Here is a 14,942-nt window from a genome sequence, read left to right on the forward strand (position 1 = left end):
TCCTTGCTTCATGAATGAGGGGTTTTGCACTACCTGTACAAAGGATTCCCACACTTAGGGTCGGGTTAAATCCTCCCAACAACCCTGTAGGTAGCTCCCTGACACATTTCATAGTGAGGACTTGGTGAAGGAAGAGGCCAAGGTTACACCCACCAGTGGTGTGAATGTTCTTTGCACAATATTCTGCCTGTCTCTGCTCCTATGCCCAGCACATACCAGCTGTGAAAAACACCCACGAATGCCTGGGAGACAAGCCAGGTGAGTGCGCCAGTGCATGCCTGGTACCACGTGGGCATCCATGACCATAAGGGTATGTCTACATCTGAATATAAGCAGTGCTGTACAGAACCATCTCTCTCCACCTACATGTGTCCAGGGTCCTCATCCTTCTGTACCTTCTTCCATGCCAAACTGCGAGCTTGTCTGGTGAAGTAATGACCTTCCCAAAGAGAGGCCTGCCTCTGTCCTTGGCCCCTGGGAGGTGACCTCTGAGCTACTGTCTGATAGAGGGCCTTTGCTTGCCTGGGGTATCTGGTCACTGGACAGTCTAACAGGGGGAGTTATGATGGGACTTGGGGCCATGTGGTATCAGCCTGACCTCCAGGAGGCCCTGGAGAGTAAAGGTCAGCCATAGAGGTAGTAGGTGATTAAGCCCCAGTAAATACCCTGGACACCAAAGGCTTTGGTTGACAATAGTCTGTGTCATCGCACAAGCTTCTTCCTTTGGCCGACGATACTGTCCTTTCTCTGTTGTAAACCATAACCGTGCATTTAATAGTCTTCAGTGTGTCCTGTGATTGCTTCCAGTGAATGACTGAACCTAAGTGGTTTTGGGGATCCCCCAACTTGCAAATGATGTCAAAGTGAGAGTGGCCTTGGGGACTACTTCCTTTAACTTCCCAGTTGGCCCTAAACTCTTGGCAAAGCACCAAAAAAAGAACAGGCCCTTCTCCCTTCAGCCCGGGAGTGCCCTGCTCCAGTGCTCCTGCTTCTGAACCCCATGCTCCCTGCGTTGTGGGGACCCTGCTCCATTTCCTGTCTGCCTCTCTGCGGCCTTCCCAAAGAGTTCTCCTCTCCTACCTCTGCCTACAGAGGGCATGTGACTCGGTGAGCAGGCCAGGAGCCAGCCACCATGGTGCTGACTCCAGTGCAAAGTGGCCTATTCCCTATGCATAGGCCCATCAGCACCTGTCTGGACATTGTCACAGCCTCCTAACAGGTGCTCCCTTCTCTAGTCTTCTGACACCCATCCTCTGCCCTGCCACAGTGTGAGTTTCAAACCTATAGCCTGGCCAGACCCCCTCTCCAGTCCCCCAGCTCTCCACTTGGGCCAAGTCCCGGTGGGGCGGGAACTCCCAGCACAGCCCCAGCACACAGAGCGCCTCCTCCAAGCCTCAGCTCTTTAGGCAGCTGCTGCACTTCTGTTTCCTTCCCCTCCCAGCTCGACCTTGAGCACCTGGGGGGCAGGAACCATGGCTCTCACATCAGGCCCTGCACACAAAACCCCGTGCCAGGCGCTCACACATTTCTCCAGGGAAATTGCTGAGCACGGTGGTAACAGCAAGACGATGAAACAGTTTGACAGAATACATGCAGACGCTAACTAGTTTCATCTCTCACTATCCTTTTCCCATTTCATTATTTTTCTGATCATGTAGGAGGATGTAGAGGAAGAGAAACAATTGGAGGGGATAAGCTGTCTCCAAAATTCATTAGCTGTCTCCAGCACCCCAAGGCTGTGGCCGCCTTACACACCAGCTCGTAAAGCGGACCTCGAGCCGGGCCGGAGCTGAAGAGAAAAGGCGCTGCTGCCAGCCTCCGAAATAAACATCTGCGCTGCCTCCGACACAGACCAGCCACCACAAGGACGTCACCTTGTGAAGGCATCGGCCTCATGGAGCATTTCAGTGCCGACAGGCTGGCAGGCCAGACTTCCCAGGGGGGACCAGCCTGACGAGGTCTCTCTTCCAGAGAAGCTGCCTGGGCTACTCAGGAAGTTTCTAAAAGGAAAGAGGCTGGTGTGTGTGGTAGCATGGGTGGTGGTGGTCGGGGGGCGGTTTAAAGTAGCTGCAGCCAGTCCCTGACCTGGCCAGGAGTGACAGACTGTTCCTCTGAAAGGTTGTTTGCCCACCATGGGGGTGCCCCTCATAGCCCCCAGGATGGAGACTTGCTGGCTGAGGCCTCCTGCAGCAGGGCCTTCCTTCACCGAGGGCCCGGGGAGGCTGCCACAGACTGGAGGGGGCTCTGCAGGGGAAGAGAGGTGGGGAAGGCCCTCTGCACCCCCCCACGCCCTCTTCTGACCTGCTCCAGCTCCAACCCCACCCCCCTATAGTCAAGGAAAGTTCTAGTCCCCTCGAGGGACAGTTTCTGGTGCAGAGGTCACCATTGCAACTGTGCACCAATAAGACAAACCTGAGAGTGGCCGGCTTAGAATCTTTTTTCCTTATCTTTCCCCAGTATGTGGCAGAGAACTGAAATGGAGGGAACATAAAATGGGCATTTAGGGGAAGTGCCTGGTAGATTTACAATTAGAAGACATTGGGGCTGAGAGAACTTTTGAGGTTGTCTTCTCCATCCGACTCTTGATGGAAAACCAGGGTGGGGGCCTGCCAGGGTCAGCTGGGAGCGTCCGCTGGAGCCGGTTGCTGAAGCCAGGCCCCCACACTGGGGCTTGTCCCCCATGAGCCTCTTCATTCCCCATTAGGAGTTTAGGTGGAACTCCCATTCATTCATTCTGCATATATAGATCTAGTGCAAGCTGCATCCCAGGACCCCGCTACGCAATGCAGATGTGTAGCTATGTAACAGACATGGCCCCTGGCCTCAGGGAGCTAATAATTTCAAGGAGGTCAATGGAGCTCAGCTGGTGAAGAAACAAATTATCTGTACTTGCCAATTGTGATACATGTGTGGAGAAAGGAACAGGGCACAGAGAGAGAATGGAAGGTCAGACTAAAGTAAGAGTCAAAATATGAGAAGCCCTCAAGAACCAGGAGACTCATGTCCCAGGAAAGGAAACACAAAGAGGCTCTAGAAACATGTTCTCCAGCCCGAGAACAACACACCCACCTGGAGGGCTTCTTAAACAGACTGATGGGCCCACACCCAGCATTCCCGATTCTAGGCCTGGGGTGCAGCCTGAGAGTTTGTGTTCCTAACAAGTTCCCAGGCAAGGATGCTGCTGGCCCAGGGTCCACATTCTGCAAAGCCCTGCTCTAAGGCAAGAGGTTGGCCCCCTCTGAGGACCTAAGAAGACAGAGTGTGGCTGGAGAGCAGCGATGGAGAGGGAGGTGGTGGACAGGTGGGCAGGGCTGGTTCTTGCACACAGGTGCTACAGGAAGGCAGTGAATGTCCGAAGCAGATTAGTGCCAGGGTCCCATGTATGTTTGAAAAAGCTCATCCCCTCTGGTTAGGTTTGGGCTGTAATTCACACTGGAGGAAATTGTGCTTCTTTCATCCCAGAATTAAAGACTCACCCCAAGATGGGGGTGTTGCTTGCTCCTGACTGCCTGGCTCTCTTGGTGGTGCAGGAGCTCCAGGGACTGGAGAGGTCAGGTGCCCTGCACTGCGGTGGTCCGTGCACAGATCCTGTCCCCGGGGAGTCTCACTCTGACCAGAGGTGCCTGCTAAGCTTCCGCCTTGCCATCCTCAGCAACACATGGAATAAATTAAAAAGCACAAGTCTCCTGCTGGTTCAAAACTTTGCGTTTAGGAGCCATCTAGGTGGGGAAAGTAGAAACACCATGAATTTCAGCAGCTCTGGGACCCGGGATTGAACACTGAGCCTGCCTGTTACTAGTGCCAGGGTTCTGGCTTGGAGAGTTCACCCCTGTGAGCACCAGTGCCCTCATCTGTGAAATGGGCATGGATCTAGGGGAACTGTCAGGACTGAATGACATGATGCATTGAAAGAGATTAAGACCGTGCCTGGCACCGAGTCAGTAATGCACAAATGTTAGAGCCAACCCCTCTCTCATTGACGATGGTTGTGAGAACTTTTTTGATCAGGAAAATGTTCCAGCATACACAAAAGTGGACACTTCCAATGGCACCCATGAACTTATCACCAGGTCTCAACATTTCAATGTTTGCAGTGGGAATGCCAACAGGGAAACTGGGAGTGGGGGGGGGGAACCCTTTCTTCTCTGCGGGAGGAAATGACTGTGGAAATCCTGGCTCCTGGAAACTCATTTAAAGACAGGGAGGTGTCCACCCAGCTTGCTTTGGCCCCTTTGGCCCTGACAGTGATGACGAGGATGTGCTGGAGGGCCTGACCCACCAGCTCGGGGTTGTGCAAAGTGCCTGGTGGGACACAGACGCACATTCCTCTCAGTCATGCACTCTTTCATGACAGAAGCACAATTTAAAGCTATTGAAATTGCACCTCCAGCCCTGCTTCGCCTGCCCATCCAGACCCACCCAGCTTAGGTCAGATCCTCACAGGAGGCCCCAGGAGTAAAGCCCATGCCCATCTCATTCCAGAGCCTTTGTTAGATAATCTCCTAGAGAGAGAGCTCGGCTCAGCAAGAACAGGGCCCTGGACACTACGGTTCCAGCTCCTCCTGAGTCACAGCAGCTGGACACGTCACCTGGCCGCTCAGTGTCCCCACCTGCTGGTGGTGACGTGGATTCCCACCCCCACCCTCCCTCTTTCAGGTCGCCCCAGGGCTGGGGTTACTTCCAGCAGTGAGCCCAGAGTTGAGCCCAAAGTGGGCTCCCAGTGTAAGCTCACGGAAATGGGTCGAGTCTCAACTGTAAATGAGGCCCATCCCCACTTCCCGCCAGCCCTACAATATTTCAGGAAACATCTCTAGGAAGTGGCTCTTCTCTCCTGCAGGCCCCGTATAGATGACCCTCAGTCAGAGCCATAAACAACAATAATGATGAGCAATAGCTAAAGGCAAGGGCCACTGTGGGTCAGTACTGCACGTGGTGTGCCAGCCAGAAAACCCGCACACGTCCCTTCTGGCCCACCTGGATCCGAGCATTTGCTCGTCCTCGCCACTCCTGTTTCTAGAAACCACCACTGCTCTCACCCTGACTCAGCCACCAGTTCTCTGCAGCACCCTCATCCCTCCCCCACACCATCCCCCTCCCCATGCCCCATCCCAACTCCGCCAGTTGCCTGTACACTGGCATCTTTCTAAAGTGCACATTTGCCATAACTCTTTTCTGTTCAACCCTCCCATGGGGGCCTGTCTCCCTCAGGATGAAACCCAGACATGTGAGGCCCCAGGTTCCATGCTGCGCCGTGCGCCTCCCTCCTACCAGCCCGTCACCTGCAGAAGCACGCGCTGCACATGGCTACAGCAGGCGCACCCAGTGCTGCCCCTCGGCCTGAGCCCGTGGCTCCCTCCACTGGACACATCACTACTTCCGCTTCCCCAGTCAACTTGTCCTTTCGGCCCCAGCCCAGATGTTAGTTAGCTCTTCTAGGGAGTCCCCCTGATGCCCCGTTCTCAGGTGGCTTCTGTGGGGGCCACAGCTCTGCCCTAGCCTCCATGTCACTCTCCCTGCTAGGGCTGGGGCTGCCCTGGGGCACAGTGCCTGTCCTCCCAGTGCTGGGGAGCCAGAGCCATGCACGGACACAGTGGGATGCATGAACACATGCAGAGGGGGACAGAACAGGCTGCCTCAAAACATATCGCTGGCATAAGGATTATTTTGAGCTGACGGCAATCAAGAAAAAAAAAGATACATGAACAGCTCTCTGCCCTCCCATGTGCCTAAAAGCAGGACATAAATTTGTGAGGGTGCCCCTCCTCCCCTCTCTACCAGGAAGGACGGAAGTTCATCACCAGAGATAACTCTACACCCTTATCAGTCTGGAGACGGCACAGAGGATCGGACATAACAAACCTTGCGAAGACTAGCCCTTATCTACCAATAGTTCCCCCATAAATTTGCCTTCCCACAATTTGCCACCCTAGAAATGCAAAGCCCTTTTCCTTTGTCTTGTCCCTTTTCTGTAAATGTATTGTTCTCTTGCTAAGATGCTCTAGAAACCCAGGTTCTAACCACCCCCGATTACTCATTGTTGACTGTTCCTGTGTGTTACGTGCAACATACATGTTAATAAACAGGTTTGTCTTACTCCTGTGAATCTGTCTTTTGTCAGTCTAATTTACAGGGTCCCAGCCAACAAACCTAAGATAGGCAGAGAAAGAGGATTATTTTTTCCTCCCTTACACATTTATGAAGTACCACTCTCCGATCCTTACAACGGCCTTGTAAGGCAGTATAATGACCCTATTTTATGATGAAGCAATTGAGTCTCAGAGAAGCTAAGACAACTGGCCAGAATCACACAGGTAGCAAATTCCCACGCTGAGAACCGAACCAAAAGCATGCCCAGCTCAAGGCAGGGTCTTCTGCTCCACGCTGCGGGCAGAGTCTGCGTTTATCTGGGTCCTGTATGCGTCCTGCCCAACCATTAACTCCAGCAGGACAGCCTGGAACCCTACCTGTGCTTCTGTGCATCCTGCTAGAGCTAGTGCCCCGCCTGCCCGGTAAAATGCCCTTGATAACAATGAAGAGGGAGTCCTGAAACCTCATGACCTTGAACCTCACACACCTGGGGGGTTCCCAGCCTCCACCTCAAGCAGCCAGCTCTGTGCTGCCTTACCACGTGACATGTTCGGCAGCGCAAGGCTGGTGAGCCACACTCCGTGGCAGATGACAGACAGGATTAGCTCTGGAGTGGAAGGCCTCCCGCCTCCCAAACCTGCTGAAAAGGCACTTAAAACAACCCAGAGTGCTGTGCTGTGGAAAACCGTGGCTTAGCTAAAACCTGCTGAATTCACCACTAACAGCTTCTTTTGCATAAAAAAAGGCAAGAAACTATAGCTCTAGCCCTGAAGGCAAACTAGGAAAACGAAAGTAGAGATCAATGGAAAACACTTTTCCATTTGAGATGCTGCTGAAGAAACCCTGAAAAGTCACTGGTGGATAATTTTTTAAACCAACAAAATAATCCACCATCAGAGAGAATGCTTAAGACAATTTGAGACGGGTCCTCACATCTGCCAATCCTAATTGCAGGGTGTGTTTCTGGAGCCTCACTAAATGGCGCTCCTCTCCATGCTCTGGCAGAGGGAGGAGAGAGCATTGTTAACGGAAGAAAGCAGGGTGTCAGCTGAAAAGGCCTGTCCATTTTTACAGTTTTTACGCGCAGGGGGATTTGCTTTTGCATCAGCCTCCACTCAGAGGCATGGGAGAGGCATCTGCGCAGTAAAACGCCTCTCTGTTTCTATGCTAAAATTGCCACCCACAATGCCACAGGCATAACCCCCCGACCCCAGCGGCCCTTCGGTGAGGGGCCGGTCGGTCCCCGGGCACGCACAGGCATGGCGTTGTTGAGGGTGTTGTTGTAGACGCAGGCCCGCAACGTAGAATCGAACACGCAGTTTTCAAACAGCTGCAGGGCTTCGGCCACTTTCTCATGGAAGTCGTCGGCAGATTTATTCGAACTTGCAAAGTAGAGATAGTCTGAGTACAACCTGTGAACAAAAGAGTGAGTATCTTTACCACCCGAGAATGTGAAATCACGCCGTCTGGGTGACAATGAAGATGATCGTGTAGTTTACATTACATTACTGAAACACTACCATTTCTCTCCGGCCCCTTGCAGAAAAGCCACCTCCCTACCTCCCTCCATGTCTCTCCCCTCCACCCTGGCGTCACAAGGGCCACCGCGCTCTCCTGGACTCAGATGTGTCTCCACTGGCCCCAGATGAACCCGTTGTTTTGTTCTTTCTGGTCACTCCAGGCTGCAGCTCTGTTTTCACAGTAACAGTGAGCTCCCGAACACCAGATCACAAAAACCGTACAACAGCAAAGACGGGCCATGAAAATTTTATGCTCCTTCTGCCTCCTCTCTCCTCGATCAGGGGCAACAATAAAAGGAACATCTGTTGACAGCTCTTGCAATACTGCAATTCCGCACGAAACCCGGGCCCTTTGTACACACGCTCAGAATATCCAAAAATTTCCCAATTTGTAGGGATCCATTTTTTAATAAAAGATAAAAAACATCCCCACATGCCTGCACACACCCGTACACGTCTCTGCTTGCCCAGATGTTGGGAATGTTAGAGAGATAGAAGCGAACAGCCGGGGGAGGGGAAGATAAGGTTCAAAGAAAAAAACCCAGACTCTGCCCAAGTAGGGCATCCCATGGAAGACAGCAAAGGCTTTGCAGGGACATAACTTCCTTGCCCACCGGGGCCAGGCCAAACCGTTCCTAACCCAATCCCCGCGTGGGCACAAGCAAACTGGACTAAGAACTGCCCAAACCACCGTGGGACTGGACGTGTGCACTGAGAGGTATGGCTACGTAGATGGGCCTGTCGATCAAATAACCCCACCTTGTCAATCAAAGAGGCACCTCTTGACCAGAATATAATGTAAAGGCCTCCCGCCTAATGGTCAGGGGCCTATCTGCCTTGACTCTGCCACACTCCACCCTTGGAGTGAATTTAAATAAAACTTTCGCTCTGCTTTGCTACGTCTTTGCCTTTCAAATCTTTGTTATCGCGGGACAAGGACCAAGGAGAACAAAGTCAGCCCAATAACACACACACACAGGGATCTGGCCACACAGACACCCCCACCCCCACCCCCCTGTGCAGGCAGCAATGTGTTCATACCACAACTGACAGTATCTCTCCTTGACCAAACTTCACTTCACATCTCTGAACCTTCTTCCCAGACAGGCCTCCAATTCCAGACTTCATGTCTACCTTTGTACTGCCCAGTTTTAGCAAGAATCCTGCTAACAAGTCAGTTTAGCCAGAATCCCCCACCCTCACATCTGATCACTCTCAGTTACCTGATGGGGTCCTCACCATCCCCCACCCACCAGGTGAGATGCTTGATCAGCCCCCCTTCCCCAAGTCCCTCAGACTTTCATCAAGAACTGGGCAAGGTTGGGGTTGCCAGACTCCCCCCTGACCCATGATGTCTCCTCCTGGTAATTTCCCTCCACTGAGCCCCACTCCTCCTTGGCTGTAGTCCCCACTCTTCCCTGATGTACTGGGAGCTGAGCCCAATCTCTCTCCCCTCAAGGCAGCAATCCCTGCACCCATCAGAAGGGTCCTGAATAAAGTCTGCCTTACCTTTTTTAACAAGTGTCATGAGTAAGTTTTTCTTTTCTTCTTGTTTTTAAAATAAACCCTCTAGAAATATATTTTACTGGACTTTCAACATTATAGATTAATATTTTTAAACCATGGGATATTTCTTTCAAATAAATGAGAAGTAAAAAAAAAAAGTTATAACAGTACAATAAGTGCACTTTTCCTTTAAAGTCTCTGTCCTGAATTTCTTCAGTGGTCCTAACTTCCAGTCCTACTCCCCAAAGGGGAACTTTGTGATCAGTTTCTTATAGATGCTTCCAGAAATTTTCTGTGCATACTCAAGCATATATCTGCATATATTATATATTTTAAAACATAGATGGTCTCAGATTATATCAGATGGAATCAGATCATATCTCTATTTATCATGGCACTTTTATAATTGTTTATGTTTGGAGAATTCTGAGCATCCATCAAAGTAGATAAGCCTGTCTTATGCCTTTTCGGTGCACACCTCCATGATCAACACCCTTCATTCGCAGGACCTCCAGCTGCTGGGGGAAGGGGGATTAGGCCCCTGGCTCCAGGGAAACACATTCCTCTCTCCTCTCAGCTCTGTACTTTCTATTTCTTCAGCCTCTTCACTCATTCTAGTGAAGCCACTCAGGAAATCTTATTACCTCACATATATCTGGGCATTTTACTTCTGCACTGCCAACAGCACCCAGCGCTTCCACTGTCCCCAACCCCCAGACACAGTCACTCCTATGAACTGCAGCATCCTAGTTGTACAGGTCACCTGCAAAAGCTCCTTCTCCAGCACCCCTCACCTCGAATGTGGTCAGATGCAGAGATTTATTAATAACATAAGCATGGCTACCTAGGGAACAGCTCTTCACCTCTGCCACTCTGCACAGCGCCTTCCACACAGCCCTTTAGAATTCATCCACAGCCAATGTCCACATAGGAAACCTTTGAGAAGTCCTGACATGTTTGGGATCTGCCCAGATTGTCTAGAATCCCCCCCACACACTGGAATGGACATGTTTTGTAGGTCTCAGCCTGGTCAGGCACTCTCCAAAATAACTTGCTTACAGACCCATCATCTCATCACGAGAGATGCCTGGTGCCTGGTGAGTAGATTCTCCCCCAGATCCACACTTGCCCAAGGACATTCCCTAGGATGACAATATATTCACCTATTACTGATGTCTCCCAACATCAGCTGTCCATCAAGACTGGAACACAGCACCTGTCACTGAAGGGTCAGTCACAGTACAACCTAAAAGACTGGCTGAACAATTAGTACCAAAGTGAGATTTGCATGGACATCAAAGTGCCCAGCTTTAAGTGCTGAGGGGTACCACGTACCAATGGGGCTGATTGGCTGCCCAGCCTGGCTCACACATTTCTTATCAATCCTATTGACATGATGACTCAGCCCAAGAAACTGTGACCACAAAACATAACAGATGCCTTTGAAACTGTCATCAAAACCTGTAACAGAAAATCCACGTCCAGAGTTCTTCCCAAGGACTCCCACAGAACTATCCAAACTCTTTGGTAGAACTGGAATTCTGTCACATACATGATTGCCTAAAAAACTAGCCATTGGTTCAAGCTTTCTGTACTGAGGGTTTGTTTTGTGGCAATAGCATATCTTGTAGACATTTGACTCATAAATAAAGCAAGAGCCCCTAAACCTGCCTCAATTTTAAATCCAAAGTAACTTCATGGAGAATCTGCAGATTCCACACAATTCTTTAGAGATCAAGAGGTAATCCCGGGAGACAAACTGGAATGTGCCCACCACTCTGGCCAGGCTCGCCCAGCCACGCTCCGGTGGGGCTACAGTCTGAAATGAACTCAGGACCTCACTTCCTGCAAGTCAGGTTCAAGCCTTTTAGAACCAGGCTGGCCCACTTTCTCAGCAGGGTGACCCTCCCCTCATTCCCTCCCAAGACCCTGGATCTGCCCACAGCATGGGTGGTGGTGGGGATTCTCGAGAGCCCACATACATGCACGGACATGTTTCTGTAAGGACAGGCCCTTCATGTCTGCTTTGTCAGTGAACATCTGAGTAGGGACTTTATTCATTGTAAGGAATAGCCGTCCCCTCCCATTTGGATTCTGTGGATCCCCCAAAAGATATGTCCAAGTCCTAACCCCAGGACCTATGAATGGGATCTTACTTGGAAATAGGGTCTCTGCAGACGTAATTATGTTGAAGATCTTGAGATGAGGTCATCCTGGATTTGGGGTGGGTCCTAACTCCAGTGTCTGGTGTCCTTATAAGAAGAGGAGAGGACACAGGCATAGAGAGAAGGCCACGTGAGGACAGGCAGAGGTCGGGGGGCCGCTGCCAAGAGGCGAGGCACACGCAGGAGGGTGGGCCACCACCAGCTGCTGGGAGAGGGACCTGGACCAAGCCCCCCCGGGAGACCCCAGAAGGAAGCAGCCATGCTGACACCTGGCTTTCAAACTCCTGGCTCCAATGCCAGAGAAAACATTTCTGTTGTTTTAACCACCCCCGGTTCGTGGTACTTTGTTACCACAGCCCTAGGAGACTGCTACAGAGGCTAAACCCAGTTCCCAGGGAGACTGAGTTGCTATTTCTGCCAGCGCCCCTCTCGTACCCTGCGACCTTGGGAAGTGACCTGAGAGTGCAGGAGGCCAACGGCCATGTGGTCAGCTTTCCCACAGGGGAACAAGCAGGCGGCAAAAGCAAAACATGAGCTCTTACTTTCAGGGGAGCACTGGGCCCCTCCAGAGAATCAGACCAATGCTTCCTAAGAATGCCTACAATAAACAATGCCTTGATTTCCCCACAACTGCTCTCTGGGGAAAAAGTCAAGTAATGGCCCTGGATGAGTGAAAGCCACTTGGAAGGGTTAGAGGCATTCAAAAAATGTTGAAAAGGACAGCAAACGTGTCAAGAATAAGTCTCCAAGTGGATCTCAAAAAGCCAGAGCAGGCACACTCATGTAACAAATTGAAATGTGAAGAGATAAACTAAAACATCCACATTTTACTCTTTAAAATCAAGTGTATAACGACTAAGGAGGGGGAAGTAGTCAATAGGGAAGATACACAAGGGGTTTAGCTGACATAGGCTCATACTGAATCACTGCGGAACTGCAGGGACACTGAGGCAACCTTAGGATGCTTCACGGAGGTGTGGCATTGAGAATCTGGGAGGGTGTCACTCTGCTCCACCCTGGCAGGTCAGGGTTCCAAAGGGACATTTGCCTTCGGTACTAGGTGTTGGGCAAGGAGCTGTTCCATCCGATGAAGCGAGACTTAGCAGGAAGGATGCCAGCTTCAAAGGCTAAAAAGCTCTCCTGAGCTGGGAGGAGACCTGCCCCCTACTTTTGAAGGGTTGATCAGTGGGTAGAAGGTTCAAGAAGAAAGACTAGTTTGAGTCAAGGGAAAATGTCTCCAGCTGGGGCCGTGCCGCACGCAGAGAGTGACTCCAGCAGCAGAAGCAGCTGAGACTGGCGGGGAGAGCGCTCCCCTCTGAGTGAGGGCATGCTGACCCTGACACCCGGCCAGCCCCGGGTTTTAGGACTGCAAAGCCCCTTTCTGCTGAACCACCTAATTTTCTTTCTCTTAAACCATCCCAAACAGATGGGTGTTACATTTGGCCAGGACTGTTTCCAACAGCAATTCCAAATATAAGTCCAAATACATTCCAGGCCTTCTGTGCTGCTGTCATCTTGGAAGGCTGCTGGGGGCGGCCCTGGGACGGAGGGCCTGCACTCTCAAGGTGCTGCTCAACTGCTCTCTGTGCAGCACAGGGGTCCTGGGACCCCAGTACCGCAGAGAGGGGGCATGGGAGTAGCTGTGTGTTGGGGGCTCCCTCAGCCTGGTGCCCCTGGAAGAGATCATGCCTCTCCCCGTGGGGACATTGGAGTGCCATGGGGGCCATCATGAGGCCCCACCGTGTAAAATCTGGACAGCTCCCTCAAGGCACTGCTGAGTTGATTCAACGACACTGGTGGGGTGCTGCTGTGAGCTTAAGCAAGCAGAGTGGGTGTACTGATCAGGGAAATGGGCAGCCACCACTCCGTGGGCTGCTCTAGGAGGCCAGGCTCCCCTGCGTGCTGTAGGGCTTTGGCTTTTGTAATCTTCTCCTTTCTGTCCCTGACTCGGCCACTAGTGGCTGCTGAGCGCCACCACCCAGCAGGCCCTGGGCGAGGCACTGGAGCATGGTCTCACTCTGTGTCCGCCCTCACAGCCCTCCTACAAGAACCCTGCTGACTGTCGTCATTCTGTGTCAGGAGCAGACATAGCATTCGGGGAGCTTCCCAAGGTCACTCGGCCTAGGAGGCTTTGCAGCTGGGGCCCAAACAAACTCAGGGTTGCCTGACCCCAAAGCCCACTGACCCAGCAGAACTTGACCCCTGGCCTCACATTTTAGGGTCAGCCAAATCAACAGCTGACTAGAGGAGGGTGCTGGGCTTTGGTTGTTTTGACGTTTTTATTATTTTAGGTGCAGAGTGATTTGGAAGCAAAAGTCAATTCTGTTACAGAACTACCTAAGTGACAGGAGACGGAGAGGCAATCACACTGCATAATAAATAGAGCAGCTAACAGATTTTCAGGATGAACACGAGGAACTTCACTGCCACAATCAAGAGAAGCAAATCCATTTATGGAGCATCAAGGTGGGCATCTAGAAATTACTGCGACAACAAACAGGTGTTCAGTATTTATGACCATTTCATACTCCTTGTGTGATCTTTTACCACTGGAAGATGCTAACGCTCACTGGTTATTGCAATAGCCTGCTCAATTTTAAGTTTTAGTTCTTTAATGGTGATGTGCTTGCTACCAGCGTCCCTCCATGTGCACAGCCCTCCAAGCTCCTGCTCCAGTGTCACTAGTTCCTAGACCTCACCCTTAGCTGGCTTCCCCTCCCTTTGTAGTATTTTTGTTCAAACTATTTTTAAATCAAGACACAGTCCACATACCATAAAATTTACCCTTTCAAAGTGAACAATTCAGTAGCTTTTAATATATGCATGAAATTATGCCACCACCACCACTACCTAATTCTAGATCATTCTCACGACCTCAAAATGTGCCTGTTGGTTTTAACCTGTCAATTCCCAGAGGGGCTCATGTCAGAAGTCACTTGGGTGCCAGGCTCAGCTCAGCCACCTCGTGCTCGGAAGCCCTGAGGCACGCCATCTCGGATACTGCTCCAGACATCGGACATCTCAGAGACAAGGCTTCAGGAAAAGATCTGGGGCAGGTGCTGAGGGGGTGGACAGCTGGGAGCAGCTGATGGCTCCTGGGCTGGCTCACCCCAGGCATGCTGGCCCGCCCACCCTGTGCTCCTAGAGCACCTGTCAGAAAGACTCTCACTGACACATGTGGACAGCCACATTCCTCCACCAGGAGCCCCCAAGAGGTCGGTACACTCATGTCCTCCGGTTCAGCGCCTGCTCCGTGCCAGCGCGGTTCTGTGGCCAGCCGGAGGGTCCTGATACACGTGATCACAAAAACAAAAGCCTCAGCAGCCTCCCGTTATCCTCCATTGGCTGCTCCCAGATTCAAATCATTGATCGACAACTTCCCGGCCTCTGATATGGTGCCATGAGTAACGATTATGTGTATTTTCCTACAAGGCAAGAAAAGCCATTTAATGTCCCTGGGAAGGAGGCCCTTTGGTCCCACTGAATCACAAACGGAATATCTCATCACCAGGAACAAGGAGCAGGACTGGCCGGGCAGCTCACTGGGAGGAAATGTCTGGAGTCACCTTAGGTTGTCCACGCAGGTGACACTGATGAGTGTCACCTGATGTCTGTCAGATAAGAACACCCAGGTTTGGGCCTAAAAATGTGCATGTGAATGCAA

At 51.5% G+C, this 14,942-nt stretch overlaps 1 protein-coding gene across 6 annotated transcripts in view; it reads right to left on the reverse strand.

Annotated features, from left to right (window-relative positions):
• Positions 1-14,942, reverse strand: part of CHST15 (carbohydrate sulfotransferase 15) — a 76,447-nt gene that overhangs the window by 4,256 nt on the left and 57,249 nt on the right. For all 6 annotated transcript variants that reach the window (XM_036898898.2, XM_036898899.2, XM_057506442.1 and 3 more), the window contains one exon: positions 7,343-7,499. In XM_036898898.2, coding sequence (XP_036754793.2) covers positions 7,343-7,499 — 157 coding nt within the window. The remainder of the gene's footprint in view (positions 1-7,342; positions 7,500-14,942) is intronic.

This window comes from Manis pentadactyla, chromosome 8 (genome assembly GCF_030020395.1).
Source record: "Manis pentadactyla isolate mManPen7 chromosome 8, mManPen7.hap1, whole genome shotgun sequence".
Lineage (NCBI taxonomy): Eukaryota > Metazoa > Chordata > Mammalia > Pholidota > Manidae > Manis > Manis pentadactyla.